Genomic DNA, 27,388 nt, shown 5'->3' with positions numbered 1-27,388 from the left:
CAAGGTGGACCAGATGGTTTTACTGTGTTGTCCATTCTTTTTTAAATAGTTTGTTTAAATTTTAGTGTTCAGTGCCAGTGTAATTGTTATTGACAAATGAAGCACTTTTATTTCTAGCTCTTTGCTGAGCATTGTAAATACTGTTGTCTCTGCATGCCCTAAAAATACATATCATTTAATGCTATTGGGTGCATTAGAATCACCAAGCCTAGAATAGGCCTATGTACCCAATTGCTTTATTATCCAAACTGTTGTTTCACCTACACCAGGGGTAGAAAATGAAATTTTGATTTTTGTAGCAGGAAAAATTATTTTCGTAAAAGCAAAAATGTTGTTTTTGTAGCAGCATTTATCAATTTTGTAGAATTTTAAAATTTTGGCAGTAAATAAAATACACAGTTTTTTATATACATACATGGTGTGTTTTTAAGTAAGTACAGTTTTGAAATAAAAAGAAAACAAGTTGTGTGACTTTCCATAATAATTTTTTTTTACATGAAAGCCTGTACCTTAATCTATTTTTAAACATAATTTCCACCAATAATAAAGCATTTATCGTATCATACAACCAGCTTTTGAATCCCATCCTCATAGAAGTCTGCCCCTGATTAGACAATCACTGCAACACGGCCATTTTGACATCATCATGGCGCTGACCACCCAGATGCTTCTTCAAATGCAGGATCATGTGGTAGTTACTGGGTGCTAGATCGGGACTGTAGGGAGGATGATCAAGTTGATCCCAGCGAAATGAGGTGATGAGATCTTTAGTTCGATTAGCCATGTGTGAGTGGGCATAGTCATGAAGCAAAACGATCCCCCTTACTCAACATGCCACGCCTTTTGTTTTTGATTGCACAACTTTCAATAATTTAAGCGTTTGGCCACAATTTCATAGAGAACACTTTTGGAAATTAGAGGAAACTCATTAGATAATGACAAAATCGAAAATCCTCTGTTCTCTCTCAATTTTTCATCAACTTTCTACACCAAATCTTCAGTAATGACAGAAGGTCGCCCACTTCGTTCCTCATCATGAACGTATGTGCGGCTATCTTTAAAAGTTCTAACTCATTTCTGTATCATTCCATCGCTCATAATGTTTTCTCCATACACTTCACTGATCTCACGATGACTTTCAGCTGCTTTCATGCCTTTAGCACTAAGAAAACGAATCACAGCGCATATTTCACAGTCAGCATTCTTAATCTTCGAAGGCATTTTAAATATTCACAAACAAACTTAAACATGGTCGAATGTTTCCGTAATGGCGTCTGTGATCTGCCAACAGATGTACGTACACAGAGCGTGCGAATGTGCGGAATGCTGACCGCAGAACGTGATGTGTCGGAGGAGGCAATTTTTGCTAGTCATTACTGTCCCATAAAATGCGGGACATATTCATTCTACCATATTATCAGACTCGGTGTATGGTGATCACCCCCATCGCCTCCCCCCCCCCTCTTGGTAGGATATTAAGGGACGAAGAAGTCTGAAAAGCTTTCTTCCTAAAATGGAGTTACCACCATTTAACTTGTAAACAAGCATAAAAACATTAAAAAACGTCACACATTTATGCAGGGTACTCGTCACAAAGGATCTATCTTCTTCATACTTATTTTACGCGAATGCCTCCTGCACATGTAAAAGGAAGATAAGATTCCTTTTCTTTTTTTTTTTTCTTTCTCTCTGACTGTTCGTAATCTGTTGTATATTTTCTTATATACTTGAAAAGCCGATTTTTCGCCTTTTGCATATTCTGAGTCAATGTTTTTTTTTAATAAGAGAAACAAACATTTTTGTTAATCAAAAGTTGAATAATTTTGAGACCGTGTGAGTATTTCAATTTTAAATTTCCCCCCCCCCCCTTTTCTCTCCGCTGTTTCCGATGCTTTAAAAAAAAAAATACTTGTGTTGTAAAATATTGTAATTGAGAGAAACTTTGAAATAATGTTATATGCTTGAAATTATTCTGCCATCGAGAAAGTGTTGAATTTGAATTTTTTTAAAGGTCGGATAAAGGTCGGTTGTTGACGGCCCCGGGCATAAAAAAATTAGACCCCTTAAATTAGGAAAAAAAGTTTAAAGTAGGGGTCAGAGGCGTGCTCGGTGTGCCCACCGTTAAATCCGCCTCTATTTACGGCTCGCATGCATGTTAACTGAGTTTTTATCAGCCTGATGACCAATTTTCAACTGATTTGGAAACCCTTGTGTTAAACTAAACGTTGAATTTCAGGATTCTGTGATCTTTTCATAAACAGTTCTCCTTTCGATAATACCTGGGGCTACGGTTTCTTGCTGAGATTTGAATCCAGTTAGAAAAATAGTACGAATTTTATTTCTAGACAGACCGCGATTTTCAGTCGGATGATTTTTTTTATTGTAATTAAATTCAAAATACTTGCGAGCTTCTTTAACCTTGGCCACCTACAAGAGTATTCTCCAAAGCGTATTAATAATACGCTTAATACGTATTAATAGTACGCATCTTTAATACGCGCACTTTGGTATCCTCCCGCTCTGCACGTAAGTTAGTTTCTGCACGGGCTCTCTTAAATCATTTCAGATATTAAAAAAAATTAACAAAAGTAACGACAGAACAAACAACAAATGTAACTTGCTCGATGCTCCAAGAAAGGAATTCGGCCCTTAGGACTGAAACTTTTTAAAACAAATAAAATAAAGGATCAATTTTAAAATAAGATGAAAATGAAAAAACGATCGAACACGCGTGGGGAAATAAGAGTGAATGGTAGTAGGGGGGGGGGAATTCTTTGTTATAAGTACGCCTTTTACGCTATTTTTTTTCGACTGGCTTTTCCATAAAATGACTCTTTAACCAAGGAGCTTTCTTTCCAAGCGCCTTGAAATCAAGTTATGATGACGTCACGCGGTATGCTTCCGGGAAGATAAGACGCCTTCATGTATAGGGGTTCTACCACTACCTCCTATAACTACAGCTATAGATGGCGTTGGTTCTACGGGAAGGGAGCTAACAATCGTAGTTCCATGAAGGGAGGGAGAAAATTAGCGACCTTGAACCTTTAAAGTTCTTCCTTGAAGAAAAGAAAAACACCGACAGCAGAAAAGCGCGCGAGACCAAGTTTTTTTTGCTAAAAAAAGTGGAAAAAGTGACCTGGGCCTGAAAATACGTAATAAAAGTGACTAGTTTCTAAAAAAGTGACTTTTAGAGAAAAAAGTGACCCGTGCCGAGCCCTGGAAACATCACAAAAAAATGAAGTAATTGAACAAATAACTACAACTTACTCAAGAAATGTTAAATATGCTGTCCATCATGTTCTGGCTATGAAGTGAAAGCACAAAAATGCTAGTTCAACAGCAGATCAAGAGTATGCCATGGTCATGATGTGGATGCACTTGTAATTCGCCTTTATTAAACTTAACGCGCTTCCATGTTAATATTCTTAAGGAACTTCTAATGTATAGGGGACGTGCTGGAGCTTGCAATACGACCACTGTTCATAACATTTTGAGGTACTTCCCACAGCCAGAAGTTACAAGGGTTAAGGTTGGGTGAACTGGCTGCCAGCCAGGTGTAATGTCATCCTGTTATTGTCAAAATAGTTCTTCAGCAGCTGCTTTGCTGGTATTACAATGTACATCTTGATAAAAGTTGTTCTATCCACACACTGATGCTGTTGAATCGCCGAAATAATATGTTTGCACAAAACAGATTATACTGCTGGCCAAGTACAAATAATCTACTTGCACATTTTGCATTGCTTGCACTTTTTTTTCTTTTGCCAAAGAAATTTCCATTGCTTCAGGAGTATCCATGAAAATTTTCGTCATTCTAATCAGTTTTTTATCGTACAGTTTTGGAATCAAAACTTAATTATAATCACCCTGTATATAGCTGATTATTTTTCATAAATCTGTTACTACAATACAGTAGAACCTTGATTAACTGGGCTTAACCGTGAAAGTATAAAAAAAATAACTGAATATTAAGACAGTGATATACAGTGTGAGATGTACTTCTTATGGGGAAAGAAAATGAAAATGTCTGAGGTAATGTAACTACTAGTATACTGGTCTTTGTGTCTCTTAGGGGCAGCTGGTGTCTTTATTGGATTATAAGACCACCTGCCCCAGCATGATGGTGTCAATACTGTTGCTGCTTCTTTGTGAAGGAAAAAAAGCAAAGCAAAAAAAACCCCTGTGAAATAATACCCCACTACATTTAGACGTGATGCAATCCTTATTAATGAATTTGCTAAAGATAGAGCATCAGAATATAGCCAACAGTTAGAAAATACGGTAGGAATGAGAAATTCTGGCTTCTGTATATCACTTTAAATAGCTAAGATATTTTATATAAAAACATATTATACATTCAGGCCACCTTTATGACACTTTTTGGAAAAAAACCCACTGATACCATTTGAAGATATACCATCAGAATGTCTCCAATAATATAAAATGTGGTAAGAATGAAAAATTTTGGCTAGTAATGAACCAATATGATATTTTTCAAGGAAAAAAATTATATTCGGGCCACTTTTATTTGATTTTTTTAAAAAAACCACACTGGTTTTTTTTTAAAAAAACCACTTGGTTTAAACCAAACAACCCTGACTGTGGCAGTGATAATGTGGATTAGGAAAATTTAGAAAACCACTAAAAGCATTAAGTAGTAATACTAATGCTTCATATATATCGGATAATAGTCATAATTGGATAATAGTTGGATAGTCATAATTGGATAATAGTTTAATAGTCATTATATTGGATAACTCATAACATGGAATGAATAGAGAAACATTTCGGACTCATCATACTAATGGTTACAATGAAACAGTCTTGATAAAACATGGTTGTTATAGCGAGTGCAGACTGCATTTATATTTTTTGGACACAAAAGCATGTTAATACCTACCTTGAAATTTTTTCCAAGTGGACTATTGCGAACAAGAACGGATAGCACTGGCACATAAATACCAGCATAGCTTTCTCCAGTTATGTAGAAATCATTTTTCTTGAACTGAGGATATTTCACAAAAAAGCTTGCAAGAGCAAGATAATTATCTTTTGCTGTAATATCATCATTATTCGTCTTGTAGTCTCCAGAGTCGGAATATGAAAAACCAACACCTGCTGGTGTCTCCAAAAACAAAACATTAGCTACCTGCAATATCACAAAATATTTCATGATTTATTATTTATAAATCTAAGCAGAAATTTTTCAATGTCACAAATTTTTCTAGGCCAAGAATGAATATATGTGAACATTTCGGGACGAAATCCCCCCTCGAAAATCCTAAAGATACTTAAACAAGTTTGAACCAGAGATTTTTCCTTTTTTCCTTATTGAGAACGTAAATAATGTTTCCCTAATTAACCAAGAGTGTTGGACGTGCTTTGAATCTGTGGGTGCTCATCTTGATTTTTATGTCAGAAATTTTGATTTCTGAATCAATTCTAGGGGTGCTCCGACCCATGCACAAAATCACAATGAGTGCAATCACCACAGAACCCCCAGGGACCAGGCTTTGATGGCACTGCAACTAAACATCATAAAATTATTGTTAGAGCACTTTCCTACAAGTACTTCTATTTTCTTTTAATAAATTATAGAATTGCACATTTCCTTTTTTCTTTGCTCTCTCTCTCCAAGGCCTGCCCTTTCTTCTTTTCTAAGGTAAATGCCTTTACTGGAAGTTTACATGCCAGTGTGTTACCTTTTTCAGTAGGCAACTGCTGTCAACTTAAACACATTTCCTCTTTTGTCTCGTTCTCCGAAGATTTCAGAGACACATAAGTCCATTTGAGCAATTAGAAAATTACATCTCTATGAAAGTGCTTGTATTCTAGATGTGTCACACTTCTTGACAGGAACTTTTAAGGTAAGAAGGTCTGACTCTCTTCTGCTGGATCGATCCGATTTTCTTTGAAATTCAAAGAATTAGTCGAATCCTATTATAACAAATTCTAAGAGACAGGAGAAATCACTTTGTTGTAATGAAATTCCGTTATAAAGGAATTCCAGGTTTATGCATAGTTCCTATGTAAGTTTACCATGCAGGGCTGCAAATAGGGGGGGGGGGGTAGCAGGCGGATCTTGCACCCCGGGCGCTGGACCAGAGGAAGCGCAAATTTTATTCTCGAACCTCTCCTTCAACATTACAAGGGGGTGCCAAAATGTGCATTTGCCCCAGGTGACCAAGCATCTAGTTGCGGCCCTGTTACCAGGGGTTTAGAAAAGTGTTCCTTGAAAAAGATTTTTGCTACTGTAGTATTCGTTAAATAAGTATTCGATTGTATACCCAATTTTTCCTGCCATGGGGTGCTCCCAAGGGAGGCGAGTTGTGTTTTTGTATTTTGAAGTGGCTTTTGGTTATGTTATCTAATTGGTCTTTTGTTTGTCTCAATTTTTATTATAATTTCATGTTGAGTGTCTTACAAGATAATTTATAAACTGAAGAGCCAAAAAAATTGGTACAGGCATGTGTATGCAAATAAAGAGATATGGAACCAATCAGAGTACGGCGCTGCGTTCAGCAACGCCTATATAACACAACAAGTGTCTGGCATAGTTGTTAGATCGGTTACTGCTGCTACAATGGCAGGTTATTGAGATTTAAGTGAGTTTGAATGTGGTGTTATAGTCGGTGCACGAGAGATGAGACATAGCATCTCTGAGATAGCGATGAAATTTGGATTTTCACGTACGACCATTTCACGAGTGTACCGTGAATATTGGGAATCCGGTAAAAAATTAAATCTACGACATCGTGGCGGCCGGAAAAAGATCATGCAAGAACGCCACCAACGACGACTGACGAGAATCATTAAACGTGAGAGACATGTAACCCTTCCGCAAATTGCTGCAGATTTCGATGCTGGGCCATCAACAAGTGTCAGCGTGCGAACCATTCAACGAAACATCATCGATATGGGCTTTCGGAGCCGAAGGCCCACTCGTGTACCCTTGATGACTGCACGACACAAAGCTTTACGCCTTGCCTGGGCCAGACAACACCGACACTGGACTGTTGAGGACTGGAAACATGTTGCCTGGTCTGAAGAGTCTCGGTTCCAATTGCTTCAAGCTGATGGACGTGTACGGGTATGGAGACAACCTCATGAATCCATGGACCCTACATGTCAACAGGGGACTGTTCAAGCTGATGGAGGCTCTGTGATGGTATGGGGCGTGATAAGGGACCCCTTATACGTCTAGATACGACTCTGACAGGTGACAGGTAAGTAAGCATCCTGTCTAATCACCTGCACCCATTCATGTCCGTTGTGCATTCCGACGGACTTGGACAATTTCAGCAGGACAATGCAACACTCCACACGTCCAGAATTGCTACAAAGTGGCTCCAGGAACACTCTTCTGACTTTAGACACTTCTGCTGGCCACCTAAATCCCCAGACATGAACATTATTGAACATATCTGGGATGCCTTGCAACGTGCTGTTCAGAAGAGATCTCCACCCCCTCTTACTCCTACGGATTTATGGACAGCCCTGCAAGATTCATGGTGTCAATTACCTCCAGCACTACCTCAGACATTAGTTGAATCCATGCCACGTCGTGTTGCGGCACTTCTGCGGGCTCGCGTGGGCCCTGATATTAGGCAGGTGAACCAGTTTTTTTGGCTCTTCAGTGTATATTAATGGGAAACACATTTTAAAAATGATTTGATCTAAGAGTTAAATTAATAATTTTTTTAAAAAATATTTTTCACTGCTTAATAGTTGAATAAAGTATGGAAGCAGCACACAATGCAAGAGTCAGAATGTATTTAATGAGCATGTCATACTTCTTTCAATTAAATATGTCTGTGATCCAGTATCACAACAAAATTGTATAAAACAGATTTTTAATTTACAGATACTAGAGAAATGATGAGTAACAACGACTGATTCACAAAATGTCATAAGTCAGTGATTTTAGCCACAATTAATGTTACATTCTCTGAATTCAAGCTAATTTTATACTCAAAATGTTTAAATGGAGTACCATCTTACTAGTTTAAGTCCTTTAATTCGATCACAAGATGACACATCTTGCCCTGTCTATGTTGCACTGAACAACTACTGCAGTGTCAGGAGCAGCTTAAGCAAAGGGACAAGGTACAAAGGGCAGCAGCTTGGGCTTTAGTAGGATGCAAATTTCTAAAAGAAAAATTTACTTGACGTCATGCTTTTAAACCATAATCAGATGACAAAATTTTTTAGAAAACATGAGGGAACAGACAGGAGCTCAAGTTCAGAAACATCAACATACTCTACTATAACAAGGGGAAAACGTGAATTTTGGTGTCATCAAATTAAGGCAAAAGAAGAATTTCGGAGTACCAGAAACACGTTTGAAATGAATTTATTAACCCTTTCAGAGGCAATCTCAAGATATCTCCCCAAACTTGATCTGCTTTATTTCAGCCACCCTGAAATATGTCGGCTTCTAAAAATGTGAAGTTGTCTTTACATTAAAGAAGGTTCTCCACACCCCCCCCCCCCCCCCCACAATCAACTCAACTGACAGTGGATGGAGTCAGCTCTTGTCTTGTTCAAGGTTAGATAAGAAAAGGAGCGAGATAAAAAGACTATGCGCATGCGTGCGTTCCCCCTCCCTTCCTTGAGTACTGTAAAGAAAAAAAATTACCTTCCTAGAAAGTCACTTGTCATGGCAGGTGTTTTTATATCATAATGAGGGAAATAAAAGCAATGAGTGGATTAAATTTTCTTTTTTTGGAAAATGTTAATTTCCCCCATAACAAAAAATTAAAATTTCAATGCAGGGGAGGGAAAGCAATTATCAGCTTGCAATGAGAAAAAAAAATTGACAACAAGTGGCAATCTGTGAAGGTTTCAAAATTTTGAATATGGCAGTTAGAATGCAGATCAGGAAAATTTTAAAAACTAATTAAAGAGTAACAAAGCATTGCCTCGTCATATGTCATCTTTACAGGATATGTGTGAGTAATGATGGCTCACCAATGAAAGTTGTTCTGTGAAATTGAGTTATCTGGTATAATTTACAACAGCACAAAATGATTCTTGTGCAATAAAGCATCATTAAAAAACCTGGAACAATTTCTTCAAAAGCCGGGACAATAGTCAAGCACATTTGGCTTGGTAAACAATGATGCAGGAGTGGAAAATGGACATTTTATTTTTGTAGCAGGAAAAATTGTTTTCGTAGCAACAAAAATTTTGTTTTTGTAGCAACAAAAATTTTGTTTTTGTAGCAGCATTTATCAGTTTTTCAGCACTTCAAAATTTTGGCAGTAAATAAAATACACAGTTTTTATATACATATAAGCGGTAGCATATGCAGGATTACTTCTTACTTCAAAAAAGTGTTATCTCAGCTCAAAAGAAGGGGAGTCCCCCCTCCCCACCACCACAAAATACATAGACATTTCCCACAGAAGAAATATTTTTTTTTTATTTTTAAATCACAAAAAAATTTCAAGAGACTTCTTGATAATTATATTTTTACTTTCTCTACAATATCAACAAATGAAAGGCTAACATGGTATTACAGATTTTAGAAATAATTTGAAAATTGAGTGTTTATAGATTTAGCTCATAGACCTGGTAATCGCTAATTTAAAAAAATCACTAATCACTAAATCACTCAATTACCCCTGGTATGCAGAATATGTGACAAAAATGGTCACTAACTGCGAGGGATGCTAGCTTGTTACCTTATTATTTTTATTATCAGAGTGTCTACCACATACCCAAAGAAAAATTTTGCAATTTTTTTTTACCTCTGCTTGTCTGCCTAAATAAGCTTTGCTGGAATCTTACATCAAATACCTGTCAAACAAACCAACCACGACCATGGTCTAGACAAAGTAATTTTAATTAATGCGCAACTGGAAACCATTTCCCATTGAACACTAAACACGCCAGTGAATGGCATAAAAGAAAATGGCACATCAAGAGACTGAAGAGTAGAAAATGAATGATAGAAAATTTGGAAGCAAAATGAGAGACTAAAAATCTGTTAAAGATGCTGGAAAATAGCACATGGAGCAATCACAAATCAGCTAAACATAAGGAGTGAAAACAGATGTACTCGGATTGAATTTTTTGTGAAAATAAATTGAAGGAGTAGACTTTTTTTCCGCAAAAAAAATAGCTGGAAACACTGATTGAAGGTTTTTTGTTCTGTGGATGAGAGCCAATTCGAGTAATTTGACCCCATTCTTATCACTGGCTGCAGTTTGTCGACCACTGGTCTAGACGAGTGATTCCCAACGTCGGCGATAGAAGCTACAGGTATAACATAGAATCCTATGGGTTAGATTGCATTGGGAGGAGATGGGAGAAAAACATTTCTGAGGTCCCATCGCCCCCTTCTTCAAAAATGTTTTTCTCCCATTGCCTCCCAACGCAACCTACCCATAGAATCCTATGCTATACCAGTAATTCCTACCAGCCCCTGAAGTCCAGACTACACCCGGGCTCTGTCCCTTGAGGGATATAAGCCCTTTACCCTATTGGGTTGGGTCTCGCTGGAGACCTACCAGCCCCTGGAACATTCCATCACCCCCCCCCCCAGGGGACATTAACGCCTACCTTAGAAATCACCGGTCTAGACAAAATAATTCTGATTAATGCACATCTGGAAACCATTTTCCATTGAACACTAGACATGATGGTGAATGTTGTAAAAGGAAATGACATATCAAGAGAATGAATAGTAGAATATGAATAATAGAAAATTTGGAAGCAAAATGAGAGACTGAAAATCGGTTAAAGATGCTGGAAAATAAAGTACATGGAGCAATCAAAAATCAGTTAAAGATAAGGAGTGAAAACAGATATAGTCGGATTGAATTTTTTGTGAAAATAAATTGAAGGAGTCAACTTTTTTTTGGCAAAAAATAGCTGGAAAGAACGATTGAAGGTTTTTTGTTCTGTGGATAAACAGCAATTTGCATAGTTTGACCCCATTTCATACATTGTTGGAAGCCTAGGCACAGAATCCTGTGGCAGAGGGGGGGGGGATGCCTAAAGCTAATTCCAAATTCTATTTGTAGCCCAAAGAAATAGAATTGCAGGGCGGAAAAATGTCATGGAAAAGTCAGCTTTTATCATGACATAACTTCAAAATTTCTTAAGGGAAATTTTTTTTTGTTTCAAGGTGGTGTGAATTTAAGAATTTTGGCATTTTTGTAGCAGAATGTAGCAAACGAGGGAAAATTGTCAAAATTGTAGCACAATGTAGCAGACAACTGAAATTGTAGCAGTTTGTAGTAATTGTAGCAGATTTTCCACTCCTGAATAACCTGCAGCTTTCTTTTAAAAAACAAGGTTAATTAACACGATTCAGTAGGCAAAAGCCCTGTTAAGCAAAAGCCTTCCCAGGCAGGGTTCATACAAAAATTTCAAAATAAAAAGTAATGAGTTTTTAAGGAATCATGGGCCCCCCCCCCCCAGGGGCGTAGCCAGAAATTTTGTTCGGGGGGGGGGGACCCAGTGACAGAACAATGGATTTGGCCATCTTTTTCCCCTTTTTCGGTCATTTTCTCACATTTCGGGGGGGGGGGACCAGACCCCCAAGTCCCCTGAAAAAAAAAATTGCACAACTAGACTAAAAACAAAAGAAGCCTGCATGTGGATTGATTTTCATTTAAATGTCTTTTTTTAATTTCTATTTCAATGGTTCCAAGATTTCAACTTTCAGAATTAAAAGTACAAGTAGCAAGCATTGGCGTACACAAAGGGGGAATTTTCGGGTTCTAACCCCCCTCCCCCCACAAAGCCGAGATTACAGTGTTATTTTATAGGAAAAAAACTTACCCCCCCCCCTCTCCCAGAAAATTCTGCATAAGCCCATGGTAGCAAGTAATTGTTTGAGAACACAAATTCAAACAGTAACAGAGCATGATGATCAGGATTAGATATTGAGAAGTGTATTAAGAAAAAAAGTAAGAGTGGTGGTGGTGGTGATGGTAGTAGTAAAATTATTTAAAGAAATCTGAAGTGATGTACTGAGTTTGAAATAAATTGTTTTTATCTTGCTTCAGCCATGGCCACTTCTGCAAGAGAGAGAGAGAGATAACAGATGTTAACCAAATAAGAGTTAAATTACTGTAAACTGTTTAAGAAAATATGCTCATAAGCTACAAAATAACTAACTTCATTTTTCATTCAAATCTTTTCATTTAGAAATACATTGGTTTTTTTTCCAAAAAAGCCACAAGATGTATTTTTTAGGAAACTCATCCAGTTTTTTCTACAAGTCATGGCAGCTTCACGTGATCTGCATTTGTGAATGAGTAAAAAATTTTTGATTAAAAATTAAATATCAGGGAAGTTTATGAATACAACTATACTGGGGAGGGGGGTGGCAAAGCCTTCCTGCACCTTCCAGCGGCAACAACCTTTTTCTCTTCACATCATATCTTGTTCATTTCATCCTACTTCGTCAGAGTGATATGAAAAGTGGCATGTGAAAGCACCTGCTTACTGAGGAATTTTACAATCTTAAAGCAAAAAAAAAACCAATGAGATTCATCAAGCACCCTTCCAAAATGGGTCAACTTCCACCATGAGGGTCCTTAGCCTGAAGCCCTGTTGTACCCCCCTCCCCCCCCCCATGACGACTACAATAAATTTTAATTCATATTACCTACGATTAAATTCCAAGGGCCCCCAACTAAGGAAGCCAATATGCAGATTTCTTATGGACCCAATACATGGATTTATAGCAAACTTTTACTGCTAAAACTACAAAAACTGAGATTCATCCAGGGCCCCTGAAATAAAACCTGCCAACTTCGTCATCTGGAACCTGACCTGGAGCCATATCAACTCCCCCGCCCCCTGTGAGGGTCACGAAAATTTTTCACTAGTATTAATTTCACAACAAATAAATTTCAGGGCCACCTGACTGGATTTATCTCAGGCTTCCGTTGTTGCAAATTTTACAATGTCATATAACAAAAAAACATTGAAATTCATCCACTTCCCCCCTCCAGAAATGATTGGATTGTAAACAGCCCTCCCACACACACAACCATACCTGCCAATCTCTGAAAGAAAAAAAACCTACTCTATTCATAAAAAGCGTAACATAGCCCATTTTCAAACTCATAGGAAAAAAAATTGACCCCATACTAAAAATTGATTAGAGAGTTATATACGTATATACTCCTGCAAAAGCCAAGTTTTTTTGTGGAAAAATTTGTTCCCCAAGTGGGGGGGGGGGGTCAGCTTATACTCGGGTTAGTTTTTGATGAGAAAATATCGACCTCCGCAATCAGTAGTCATTTTTGTAGCAGTGTTTGAGAAACCAGCATTATTGGTATGTGATATGTTCAAACCCCACAGATAATGTCAAAAAAACTGATAATGTCAAAGCCAAGGCAAAGAAATCGAAAACATCATTAGTTGTTGGTAGCTAACGTTGAATGTACAGCCTTCAGATGTAAGCATCAACAAGCCTCTCAAAAACTATTTGAGGAATATGTGGATCGATTGAATGAGTTCCGATGATAAAGAAACTACAAAAAGTGGTGCCTTGAAGAAACCTGACATTGGTTTAGTGTGCCAATGGGTACATGAGGTGTGGTCTGTTTCCACTGAAATTATCATCCAATCCTTCAAAAAGTGTTGCATCGGCAATGTGATGGACGGAACTGAAGATGATATCCTCTTTGAAAGTGGCAATGGTGATGAAAGCCCAGATGAAGCAAAGATGCGTCACCCCCTATGATGATCTGATGGATTACCATGAGCTTGGAGACTTAGAAGAATTGGATTAAAAAGTTTAAATCATTTTTATTGTAAATTTCTGTACGCTATTATTCATTTTGCATGAAAATATAAGAATTTTTTTTCTCTTTAATGCACTGATTTTTTGGGGTCAGCTGATACATTGGTTTTCAATTTATTGCAGTTTTGGTGGTCCTGAAGTGGGGGAGGGGGGGGGGTCGGCTTATATATGAGTCGACTCATACTAACGTATATATACACGAGTATATACGGGAATTAAAATTAGAAAAGTAATTGCTGCAAGAAAAAAGGTAGTATGGATTAATTTTAAACAATAAAACAAAAAAATTGTTTGCTTGTGTCTATCTTTTGTTCTACTGCAACGTTTCATCTAAAATGAAATATGATTTCATTCACTGGTGCACAGTTCCCCGATCATGTGAAAAACATAAAAATTCTAATTCCAAAATTAGATGGATGCTAAAGAGTTGAAAATCAACTGATATTCATAACTCAAAATTGGAGATTCTAGTCATCTGAATGATCAATATTAATAAAACTATATCAAGAGCAATATTATTTTTTGTCAAAAATTTCCCAAAATCCAAAGTAATTTTATAAATTTCAGACATAAAAAAATTGACGATACTCAAATATCACAAAATAATTGTCTATTATTGTAAATCGATCAAAAATGTGTGAATTATGAACTCAATTTTTGGCACAAGTTCATTTAGAAAATTCGGCCTTAATTAAAAAAAAATAAAATGCTGTAAAATTCATGGAAGCATGAAGGGTTAGGATGGCATGCAAATTTCGAAAAAATATTGATCCATCAAACAGATGCTAAAGGATTGTGCACCACTCAGTATACTGCATAATATAGGCAGTTCGAGACATCGTTTCACCGCACAGCCTCACCAGTAAAAAACGTCCCAGCAGTGTGCAACTTTTTCTCACCGCTGGGAGTGGGGGAATTTTCAGCTATGATTCCGCGGAGTGATGTTGTTCAGCGGACCATCCATTTCAATGCTGACTAGTTTGCAACATAGGCAAGAAAATGTCAATAATAGCAATTTGGTAAAAAATTGTTTTAGAAGCAAAAGCGCATAATCGTATTAATTAGAGCTAAAATCGTACACGACAAAATTGTAATGGTTGGCAGGTATGCACAACCATTGGATGGTCTAATCCCATCCCCTGCTTTCACATTTCCTATTAAAAAGGAAAAGGGGTTTTTTTTTCTTCTTCTCTTTTCTCTCTTTTTATCTTCTCTCTCTCTCTCTCTCTCTTGGGGGAAGTTCCTCTTATTTTTCTAGCAAATGATATTCATCACTATGGGGAATGCCTATTCTAAGAAAGATAATCTCTTCAGAGAAAAAAATAAGGACTTTTTCAGGAGTGGCTGCAAAAAGTAAGGAGTTATAAGGGCCCATCCAGAGGGAAATGAAAACTTAGGACTTTTTAAGGAGTTTGTAAGGATGCACGAACCCTGCTAGGGTCATCTATAGGAGCAGCAGCACATATGAGCCTTTGCAACCAGGCAACAGCTAAGTTCAAGCTGTCTTCGAACTGAGTCAGCATGAAAAATTAAAATTTAGACCTACCTGTATCATAACGAAGTAGTTTAGGGGTGACTACTACTTAACCATACATGCACCTCGTATATATACATTCCTATATGGGTTTTCTAACACGCCAGAATGTGTGTTCTGAGTGAATGTACAGCCTTAATGTATTTATGTTGTCAGAATTGTGCTTGGAAAACGTTCTTCCTGGTGCTGCTGCTATCTGTCGTCCACATTTTGAAGTAAAGATGAAAATTCAAAAACTTTTCATGTTATGTCAGTACCTATTGTAGGTCTGCCTGCCTTCTCCGCAGAAAAACTTTTTTTAATGACAAGCTTGCTTGCATTCATGCCTGAAAGTTAGAAAACTGCAGAAAACCAACTTCAGCCCACCCCCATTGAGCATCAATAGGGTTCAAACCTAGATCCTCACGATGAGAGTCCAGCACGATGCCTATATGGCCACGCGTTAGTTGTTAGATCATGGAAATAGATATCATTTCTAGATAAAAAAAACCATGCATTTTGAAATAACTACCTTATTCCATGAGAAAGGATTGAGCCACAACGTTTTCCCATCAGGATTTATCCTGAAAGGACCCAATTCTTTCAGCATACCATAAAAAGAACTGCATCCAGGACCTCCATTCATCCATAAAACCAGAGGATCTGTCTCTGGTGTCTTTTGACTTTCTACAAACCTAGAAAATTCAAATATAAATACAAAAAAAGGTCACAGTAAAACACACTACCAGACAAAGTCAGTTTAAATAAAAGGAAAAAATAGCTGTAACAAAACAAATGTGGTTTTCATAAATTGCCAATGCATACTCATGACTATTACTACAAAATTTACATAAACAAGACACTGCTTTTGATACTGAAAATTTGTGACAATTACCTTATTCCAGTTCATGCATAGTTTTTTTGAGAAAAACAGTAATAAATTGTAGACTTTTCCTAGACTTGATGAATTTCCCCCCCCCCCAATAATTTTGAATGACACGTCACTACGAAATCAGAAAATCTCCTGTAATCCTTAGGCTCAGATTCAGCAATCACATATACAAAAATTTAGGTGACAATACTGATTTCCTAGTTGTTGTGGCAACCTAGCACCTGATATTTTTTAAACCCTGCTTTATTCAACTGACCAGATTCAATTGATTTCGAAACATTGATGGCAGATTGGGTGCAGTACTACACATAACAAGCATCACACAGAAACAAAGTTCGTGTCAGGTTCACAACACGTTCACACACATTCCAACATGCACCAATTTGTTAGAATTCTGCAGACAAATGTGGACAAGTTTCACGTATGGTTAAGTAGTTGTAGTAGCAGGAGTCCCCGGCTTTGACACTAGCAAAGACAATTGAATAAGACAGGGTTTAAAAAATACCAGGAGTTAGGTCAACATTTGATTTACCAATTTTTAATAATTGTCACAAAAACCTCAGTCATGACAAAACTTTCAACACTTTGCAACAGATGGCTCCACAATTCACATCCAAAGACCACTCGGACGCAGCAAATACAAAGGCAAACTCTTCGGATGACCAGATGTAAACATCACCCCTCCATGGCTCATTCGTGTGAATTCTGACCACGAGGTCCTGTGTAACATGACGTCCTCCGGATCATGTTTTGCTTAATTAATGTCAAGAGAGTACGTACCTTAGAGTTCTTAATCTGTTGGTGCCTCCCGGGAGAGATGTCATCTAGTCTCATTGGAGGTTGTGTTCCTTGTATGTTTTAAGTTTTACGTTAACATAAGTATTTCGTTTGCCGGCGGATGGCCGCGGACCTCCGTTGGTAAACTTTCTCGATTGTCGTTGGTCGTGTTGGGTGAACCTGGCTAGTTCGCCTGACATGTTGCCAAACGGTAATTTAATGTTTATACTAATATTTCGAAACTATATGTAAATTATGCCGATGTTCTTTTTGCTGTGACGTAATATTTTTCATGATGTGACAGAGTATTTCCGTGGTCCAAGTGGACCAAGATACTTGTTTCCCGACTAGTGTGTATATATACAGGCTGTGGATATTGAACGTTCACATTACATCGCATCACATCTCGTTGCATTTCTCTTCACCTCACTCGTTTAACGAGTTCGGTGTTCCGATGTTATAGCACAGTGGTGCTAATCTTCTAGTCAGGTCTAATGTAACGTGACTTCATCTTGCAACGTCCCTTATGGGAGTTGCTTGCCCGGTTCGAAATATCCAGTAATAAGGTGGCAAACGACAAGTGGAAAAGGATTGCAAATAAACTTTCGCATAAAATATTATTTATTAAATTGAATATAAAGTTAGTCAATTTTAACAATAGATTAGTACAACATGGAGCCCTCTATTTGACATTAACAGAAATATACTGGCTCACCAATTGATGATCATCAACAGTCAAACTTTTATGCTGATCAGACATCCGATGTTGTTAGTCACTTCGACGTAGTTTTTCCCCGCAAGTATCAGTGAAGGTCTCTCGGTTGAGAGCCGGATCGTTTCGATTAGCACCAGGAGGCCTCTCGGTTGAGGGCCGGACCACCTTGATCAGCTCCGGGAGGCCTCTCGGTTGAGGGCCGGACCATCTTGATCAGCTCCAGGGGGCCTCTCGGTTGAGGGCCAGACCACTTTGATCAGCTCCAGGGGGGCCTCTCGGTTGAGGGTAGGACCACTTTGATCAGCTCCTGGGGGGCCTCTCAGTTGAGGGCCAGACCACTTTGATCAGCAATGAAGAATTTTGACTGTGAAGATTAACTAATGTTTTCGATTCCGGACCTGCCGGGAAACAAATTCAAATACTGTAAACTATTTCATTTTAACTAATTATCAGCTTATTTTCCCAGCCTAAGGCCAATGGATACGGTAGCAAGACGGTGAACCGTCCTACTAGAGGGCTTCAGTTGAAAAGAACAAACAAAGGATGAACGCAATGTGAGAGACAAAGAGGGAGGAATTTATACTCCTATTTCACAAGAATTTTGGGACCACATGTCCTCGCAAGGCCTTTTCGCCTCAACAAAAATATCGGATTTACATATTCATGGGTCACTATATTATAAACATTACAATTGAATTATTACATTGGAATCTGGCAACATGACACAATCCGGAGAGCTGATCAGGCTTTCCCGATTATGTAAACAATACCAACAAGACAATAAGAAATGAAATGTTCCGACGGAGATCTGCAGCCCCCCGCTGAAAACAAGTGAGTACAACACTATATTTTCCGTACAACGAGACTTGTAACAACTTCCCCGGGAGGTTCTTTAATAAAATTAAAAATATTTAACCGAGCAAACCCTTAAGCCTAGCCCAAACTATACATAATCTGGACCAGACCCCTCCACAAAAATAGAGACATCGTCATCATGAGGGAAATTAATTTATGTGGGACATCAGTAGCCCGACCTCTGGCCCGTTCTCGTTCGACAGCCGAAAGACCCCACCCGCCGACTGCCGAACTAAGCGAACATTCTGGCCCTTACCGGTTTGCCAGCGGGTCCTCGGGTGGTTTCCGGTAACTGAGAGGTCCCTGGGGTCTAAAATAAGAAGGAACTTCCCACATAACGACAAGATCACCATTAACGTAGAGGGATCGGATCCCGATACGTTACAATCTAACCTTAGGCTTGGAATCGTATCCTATCATGATTATCTAATTTTGCATTTGTGTCTCGGCAGGTCCGAACTTTTAATAGTAGCTTTACATATGAGCAATGGCTTGGTTCTTCTAACGCTAACCGGGTGACGTCGGAAAGGTCTCTACCCAGAGTTCCCGGTCTAGTTGGTATCGCCAACTATGTGAAATAGACGTGTCGACAACGGCTGTTCTCAACATCTGCCTCATCACTGCACGATTCCCGAGCTCCTGCAGCTCTAGCTCTTCGGCACCTGCTGGATTGACATCCGACGATCGTCTCTTCTACAGATTCACATCTGTTGCTTCGCCAGACTCTTGGTTCCGATGTTGTACTAATTCAAGACAGTGCACTTTGAAATGGGAAACACGGCTCCCAGCTGGCTTCACCCATCTCGGGGCCAGTGAGAATCGGCCTGTGACGGGTCTCGTCTCAGCGGACGTCCACTTCAAAACCAGACTTAGTGTCTCACCTATAACCACATGCCGAAGTTCCGGACCTTCCCCAGATAAGTGCAATATATGAAAAAGTCTCTGTGATACGTTTATATTTTTAATTGAACGTTAAACTAAATTTTTAATATCGTTGGAAAATTTCTGAATTAATATTGTAACTGTGTTTAGCTTTAATAATTGAATAAATGTCTTGATTTGAATTCTGTTGTCGTTTTATTTCCTTGTGCTGTCAAAAAACTTGAGGATAAAAATAGAATTCGGGAAGTAACGTTAAAACTTTACACCTGATGACAGCTCTCCACTGAAGAGCCGAAACGCGTCAACCATTCGACCAATTGAATTTATTTGTCTTGAAAACGTGGCAATTTTTGTATAAATTTTAATATTTATTTGAATAATAAATTGCAGAATTAAAATTCAATATTATAATCATTTGAAATTACCAACAATTTTATTTTTAATTAAACTGACCAATTTTATTTATAATTGTGTGATGAATCTCAAGAAAATTAATATTCGCCGCAGAATATTCGTTATTTGGCAAAACCAAAAGCCCAAGATTCGGTATTCACACAAATCATTATTCATCCCATCCCTAGATAGCAACCATGAGCCCCTGAGAAAAGATTTTCTGGGCACGTCACAGTATTAGACGTGAGTTAACAGCCACCCATATTCAAAATATCTTTTCATGTATCAGTCATAATTTTGTTTTGCATACATCTTGTTTACACGAGTCTTCCTATTCATCTGAACTAATTCAGTGGGCCTATGCCCATTCGTTAAGATATTCTGCTCTAGGAATGTCTTCAAAAATGTTCTCTGATGGAGCTAAATTCCCAGTCTTTTAGAAAGGGCCCCATAAATTTGATTTTTTTTAATGTTTAAAGAAAAAATGAGTTCAACTTACGATTTCATCATCTCTTTTTCCTCACTGTTGAAACTTCAATGCAAACAATTTATTTTACGCTTTTCTGACACTCTGAGTGAATTTTGACCATAGGTTTGCATTATAAATAATTTTTGGATGTGATGGATATTGTTACCCCATCCAATTTTTTTCTAAACAGGTTATGAACACGCTCTATATCTGTAAAGTATCAGGAACTTCAAAGAATAAATCACCTTCAAACCTTATAAAAGGGAAAAAATGGGCTCACCAATAATGAAGATACTTTCCAGTAGTGGCGTTAAGATAACCAGAATATTGTCTAAAATTGATACGAGATCGCATTCCAGGCAAGTTCCTAATTTCATCAGGATTGGCTGCAGCAAAACTACCAAAGGTTACGAATATTGCAAACACCACAAAACTTGGATAATTCATGATGAGATCAAAGTAGGTCTGACCTAAAAGAAAATAAAATCTATGAACAAACAACAAACACAGGTAAATAGAAATTTGTAATACTTCATAATAGTGGCACTGATTCCCTCCTCCCCACTCCAGTTTACAAGCACCAGCAAATACTTGTGATTTGGCTATAGGCTTTGATGAATGGCACTGTACTACTACTTGACCACACATGCACCTCGAACACATTAAATGCATAATTTGAATGAATTGGCACATGTTGGAACGTGTAGCACAGGGTTGGCAGGTTTTTGATACATGGCAGTTTTTGACTGTATATTTTGACCAATATTTTTTAGGTTTTGACAGTTTTTGACATGACAGTTTAGACTGTTAAGTCTAAACTGTCATTATTACTAAATATGACAGTCTAAACTGTCAAAATCTGTCTGAATCATGTCAAAAACTGTCAAAACCTCAAAAATATTGGTATAAATAGTAATATAAAAATTCCCATTGGAAACACACACGATAATTGCATGTAATGTTTAAAAAAGTGACTGTTATACAAAGAATAAATATTTAATATGATTGTAAAATAATTTTCTAATCTCTACAGAATTATTTTGTACAAAAATATATATGGTTTTTTTCCTTATAAAATATACAATATGAATAAAGCATAGCATAAACACTGAAGGGAAACTATGGAAGGATTTGACATTCTTCAATTCAAGATGATTCTTGACCGTCCAAAATTTCTTTAAGTGCTTATATGTGTGTTTTGATATAAACCATCTGCTGTACTCTTTTTATGACAGTTAGGCCTAAGTGTTTGAAAAAACTTTATTACATCAGATAATGTTGTGTGTGATTTCTGTTATTATTAAATTACCTAGATATAATCACTGATACTTAAAACGATACTCTTATTGTGCATAACATTGAAATATATATAGAGATCAAAATACTAAATTGTAGGACTAAAATATCATTTAATTTGGGCAATGCTAACTTGTACATGATGCTTAAGAAACTCCTGTTACTTATCCTTAGTCAAACTTAGTTATTCTTACTTTTGCACCATGATATGGTATATTTACTAGCACTTATAATGAAATGGTTTTCCAATTGAAGCTGTATTCAAACGTGCAAAGCCAATGCTTTGGGTATCAAGTCTTGTCAGCTGTTGTTTTGTTGATAATACTCTTTAAAACACTGTGAATTTATACGTCCTGAGCTAAGAAATTTTTAGAGGAAAATAAATGAGTGTAGTTAGTGTATTAACAGATGCTGCGTGAAAAGTTTTATATGGAATAAAATTTTGGGCAGATCAGAAAATTTAGAATATCAAATTATTTTTTTTTCTCAGTGATTATAATTCCGAATATAAAACTCTTTAATCTACATAAAAGTAAGTGTTATGTTATTTAACATATTTATCAGGTTAAAAAAACTATTTGACAACATTAACATTGAAGGACCGGACGCACCCCGCTTCCCATCTCAAGGAGATATCAAAGCGTTCCCGAAAGATGGGTGCATCCGGAATTTTATTAAATATGTATATGTATTTATATATATATATATATATATATATTTGTATAACAGAATAACAAGTCCAATTACAGGAGTATAAATCAACGGAATAATTATGATAAATCATGATCTAAAAATCGAAATCTAAATTGATATTATAGCGTCCTTGGCACGTCCGGACTCGATAATCAAATTCCATTGGTGGCGGTCCGTCTGCGTTCGTTAGATGTCACTAGTCGTGTAGGCCGTACAACGACGAATCGATGTCATATTTGCATCACATGTCCTGGTCCAAGTGTCCAAGTCAGCCAATGTTCGGACACCTAGATGTTTTAGCTCATTCTAGGCACACATTCCTGTTCCATAAGCATCCTACGTCTTAATTCTCCTGGGCAATTAGGAGATTTTCATCATTCCCGAAGCTACATCGGCTAGCTAGCTGGATTATGGGTGGCATTGATTCACCACGTTAGCATGTTAAGTGTTTATAGTTTCTCCAATAAAGTTCGCCGTTCAACGACGTATCAGTTTCGTGAATTTCCAGTACCCCTACGTGGCCGCGAGTTGTAGACTCTCCCTGGTATCAGCTTTACTGGTCTGGAAGGCTGAAATTCATCCTGCTTCTTCCGTAGTCCACCCTTCTTGTCATGCAGCAAATATAGGTTACGGTCTAAAAATTGAATCAAATTTTTAATGCGCGAGGAGTTCATAGGACTTTTTAGTATTCTTCTTTTGAATGCCGTCATCTGACTTTGTGACATCTGACCAAAATGAAACGCTGATGTGTGTGGACATTGGCAGACGTAATGCCATAGCGAGCCTGTAGCACCACACTTACAAGCATTGTGAGATGATCGTCCAAAGCGCTGCAAGTATGTCGGAAATGGGCCATGCTCAGTTAAAAGGATTGTTTTTGTTCGCGGCCATACACACTTGCGCAAAGCCACTCGACTTTGTATCTTGTAGGCATCTTTCGTTGAGTTCTTGTTCCATTCAACTTGCCAAAGATGAAGCATTCTGTCTTTCAAGATATTGCGGGCATGACTCCTCGGCCAAGGTAGAACAACCAAGTCTTTCAATGTTGTCGCTTCCTTGGCAAGTTGATCCGCTTTTTCATTTCCAGCAATACCTACGTGCACTTTAACCCAGACTAACCTTATGTTGTCGTGAGCGCGTAGGATAAGACGAATACTTCGTACGTCAGGGTTAGGTGAACGAGGATCTTGTATGGCTAGGAGGCCAGATGCGCTATCTGTCAAGATTGTTACTGGACAAAGCATCTCTTCTGCGCATTTAACAGCATTGAGTATCGCAAAAATCTCGGCTTGGAATACGCTATTCTCTTTAGCTAACCTCCAACTCTATTGCTCCTCTATTGAACCATCTTCCGCTAGTACCACATATGTGCAGCCAGTAGCTGTTTCTGTTTTAGAGCCATCAGTGAATATTTTCTTAGAGCCCAAGGAATCTATATTATCAATACCAAATGGCATTATTTGAGATTTGGTGAGATCTCTGCTTAGGTGAAACAGCCATTGCTTATGTCGCTGCTCAAATTGGTTTGACGAAATTCTCTGCTCGTCCAATATTATGTCCTTTTCAAGATGTAGCAGTCTGGTCTTAAGAGCCTCGTACTCTATGTAAATACTCAAAGCTGGGTTGCCTGTAGCCACATACAGAACTTCGTTCACGGTTGTAACGTATGCTCCTGTAACATATGGAAGAAAGGGACGCTGTGCAATATCCAGAGCTCTCTTTTGTTTTTGAGTTGGGTGCTGATACCAAGTGGCACCTTAGACACAAGGGCGCCTCCCCTTCTAATAGGTTTACGTCAATTTGAGCACTCATCTTTTCTTGGTCTAGTGTATCAAGCTGTGACCCCGTACAAGTAAATGGCTTGTACATTCTTTGCCGGCTGTTCTATGATCTGTTCTCAGTTGTGAACCGTGGGCCAAGTTCATCAGAGTGCAATCTATGCACCTATTTTTTGGTTTGTTTATTTCTCTAGATGACTGGGTATGTGTTCTTCCAAATCTTGAATAATAGCATGATGTCTTTCTTGCATTATTGCGTCTGTCTTCACCATCATCACACCTAGCCGTCCCCAGTATGTGATTCCTGTTGATACCTATACTTCCCTTGCATGTGGGATAATCCCCCCTTGCTATTTCCTTGGGAACAGTCCCTTTCGCATGTGTATGATGACTCGGTGATGACCATCTTTCTCTCTCTGAGAGTTCGTAGCCTGATCTAATCCCAGCTCTTCCGTAACTATTGCCTCTGGAAGCAATTATCTTGTACTGCTGGTATGTTACACCACCATTGTTTATTTGATCCATTGAAGGATGACACTTCTCTGTTATTTCTTCTACCGCAAAATGGTCTTTTTGCCTGAACCCTGACATGCCTGTAGTTTTTCACTCCATCATATTGATGCTGACGTTCACTTTTCTGCTTGTGGTCGTCTTGCCAATCAATGATCATACGTATTGGCTGTAGTGACCATTTATCTACGATGTGGTTGGCTACCGCTGCTATTCTAAAATTTTTCTCTATTCAAGAGTACCATACATCCTTTCGAGTGATGTTTGTAGATTAATTTATGGAATTTTGTGATCTGTTAGAACCACTCATCACTTTATAACCATATCTCTTCTTTTTTAAGGGCTTATCACCTACTACCTGTGACCACGATTGCTGAGTACCTTGCAGTTCTTGGGCATTACGATTGTAATTTGCCTTGTCATTTTCTACCTTGTGTTTTAGCCTTATCGAGGTGTCACTGGACTTTGTTAACAGAGGCCACGTGTCGAGAGTTGTAAAATCCGTCAGCTTTATTGAGATATAATCATTGTCTTTTTTACTGCTGCTGTCTTCCGATGTTGACGAATGCCGTTTATTTTTTCTGCATACCTCCTTCCAGTTTTCACCTTCCAGGTTACTATGAGCTGACTGCGAAACGTCTTGTTGCTTTTGCTGATCTTCATTCCAACTGTCCTCCTCATAGAATGATAGATTTGAAATTTGCGATGATCTTATTGCAGAAATGTTTAAATTAGCATGGCCATCCGGCAATATCACAGAATGTGCGTTTTCATCCTCACATAGGTTATAACTAGTGATTTCAGAGGACTGTCCATCTTTTGGGTTGTCCATTTTGTTTTTATTCTGAAGATTATCCTCAGTTATCATTTGTTCATCTACTTCGCATGCTTGCCCCATCGTGGTTCGTTCATACCAATCCAGCCGCTCATCTTCATCATTTCCAGTTGTGAGGGTACACTTGTGATTCCCAAGTTGAGTAGCTGTTTTCTGTAGTTTTGGCGATCAATCTTCCACTCGAGATTCTACATCAGCTGCAACGTCACTTCTTTCGTCAGTGGGTAGATCAGAAAAGTCTAATAGAGATTTACGACCCGATGAAACTATTGGGTTGAAACATATCTTCCGATTCTTTTTGCTCATGTTGACATTTACAGAATTTTCTCTATCCACCGACGCCTGAAGTTTCTTCCTAGATATCTGAACCTTTGCTATATCCGTTTTTTCTGTTTGTGATCCCCTGTTGACGTAGGTTCTCTTTGTTTCGTTCCGCACCTCTGTTACCTCTCGGTCGGTTGTAGTTTGTGTATTATCCACTGTAGGAAGTTGTAATTAGCGAAGCTTCTCGTGTAGCAGTCTGTGGATGACAGTCCGTCATCACATTTTGTCAAGCCTTTACCAATCGTCGCTTGGCAAGAAGGTAGTTGTTTAATAGCTAATGGCTTCGCTATTTCTTCAACAAGCAGCTGGAGTTGTTGAAGAACTATTTCTTGTTCATAAAGAGGAACTCTGTAGCGATTCCTCCCTCGTACGCTCTTGTGTGTCACGCTAATTAACGCCCATAAGTCTCTGTTCATGTCTAGATGTCATGTATAATGTCATCAATTGTTCTTGTTAGAAGACGTTGTAGTTTCTTTCTTTCACTCATTGGGATTCGACTACGTGATTTGCCATTACCGTTTTTCTTTGTATCTGTCGACATTGTCCATATAGTCTTAGCAGCCTCAAACAAGTAGGGTCCACCTTGTTGTTTACTACCAGTTTCCCCTTATTCTGTGCCTGACACAGAAGATGGCTGCTTCATTACTTCATTTTCTGCTTCAGTATCCTCTAAAATCAGAGATCCTTTTGATCTTGAATCTGTAGATCTTAATACGGAAAGGAATTCCCCTTTCTCCACACTAGGTTAGGCTAAATTCATGGTTCGGAGAAAGTTCCTGTTCAGTATAGTCTTATACAGTGATGCTGAATTTTTTGTCCTTTTTTGAAAAGATGTCTGTTGGGGGGGGGGGGAAATTTAATTGAGTTTGCAGTGATACGTCCAGAGCCTCCATCAAGATCGCTCTAGCCCTGAACCCATCATCTCTATTTCCGTTCGTTGAGTCAACATTCCTGTTTATTTGACCATCACTCAGCACATGACGCAACCGGTTGAATTTCATTGCAGAGTCCGGCTTAATCAAGGATTGCTCTGTTTCTTGAAAAATTGTCTCTTCATACAAAAAAATCTGGAATCTGTGACACAGAATTAGAATCTAGAATCTATATAGCATATATTGTAATCTTGTAATCTTCGGACGATTATTTTTCCTGGCCATCATTGTAAAAGAATGTCGTTGTGAAATTTTTACGATAATATTATTGAATCTGGAATCGAATCGAAATGACAAAGTTTATCTATTCTCCCAAAAATTACAATCAGTTGACCAGACAGCAATGCTAGAGTTGTTTGGTGCGGGAATCGTGATCATCAACATACAAGGTGGTCGCCGCCATCTTCCATGCACACGAACAATTCAGCTGCTGGGCGAAGTCTTCTTAACTTCGGTTCTACTCGACCGATTTAGACGAAATAAAGACCGGAACAACCTATATGACATACTGTACATTCGGTTATATCAATAAAATTAAAACAAGACTATATTCGCATTGAAAAAACGCATTGAATAAGAACGACTCCGGTCAGAGATGTTTACCGATACATGCCTTTGTATCGGACCCCCTGACAACATTAACAATAAGTTTTTGACTGTTTTAATACTGATTCAATTTCTGAAGTGCCCTATCATACATATTTTCAATATAAGCGGCTCTATTCCGTTTAACAAATTGAACACAGGTAATCA

At 38.1% G+C, this 27,388-nt stretch overlaps 2 protein-coding genes across 2 annotated transcripts in view; both read right to left on the bottom strand.

Moving 5' to 3' along the window:
* Nucleotides 1-27,388, bottom strand: part of LOC149075746 (lysosomal protective protein-like) — a 136,495-nt gene that overhangs the window by 41,292 nt on the left and 67,815 nt on the right. The gene's annotated exons all lie outside the window — the stretch shown is intronic.
* LOC149075748 (lysosomal protective protein-like) overlaps nt 1,072-27,388 on the bottom strand; it is a 29,128-nt gene continuing 2,811 nt past the window's right edge. The window contains exons 2-5 of the mRNA XM_089245360.1: nt 20,548-20,737; nt 15,817-15,979; nt 4,901-5,149; nt 1,072-1,209 (exon numbers count right to left, since the gene is read on the bottom strand). Coding sequence (XP_089101486.1) covers nt 1,072-1,209; nt 4,901-5,149; nt 15,817-15,979; nt 20,548-20,714 — 717 coding nt within the window. The 5' untranslated portion in view covers nt 20,715-20,737. The remainder of the gene's footprint in view (nt 1,210-4,900; nt 5,150-15,816; nt 15,980-20,547; nt 20,738-27,388) is intronic.

Source organism: Pholcus phalangioides, unplaced genomic scaffold (genome assembly GCF_987345545.1).
Source record: "Pholcus phalangioides strain wild (caught in Gottingen) unplaced genomic scaffold, Ppha-v1.0 ptg000015l_1, whole genome shotgun sequence".
NCBI classification, from domain to species: Eukaryota; Metazoa; Arthropoda; class Arachnida; order Araneae; family Pholcidae; genus Pholcus; species Pholcus phalangioides.
This window is presented reverse-complemented; position numbering and strand designations above follow the sequence as displayed.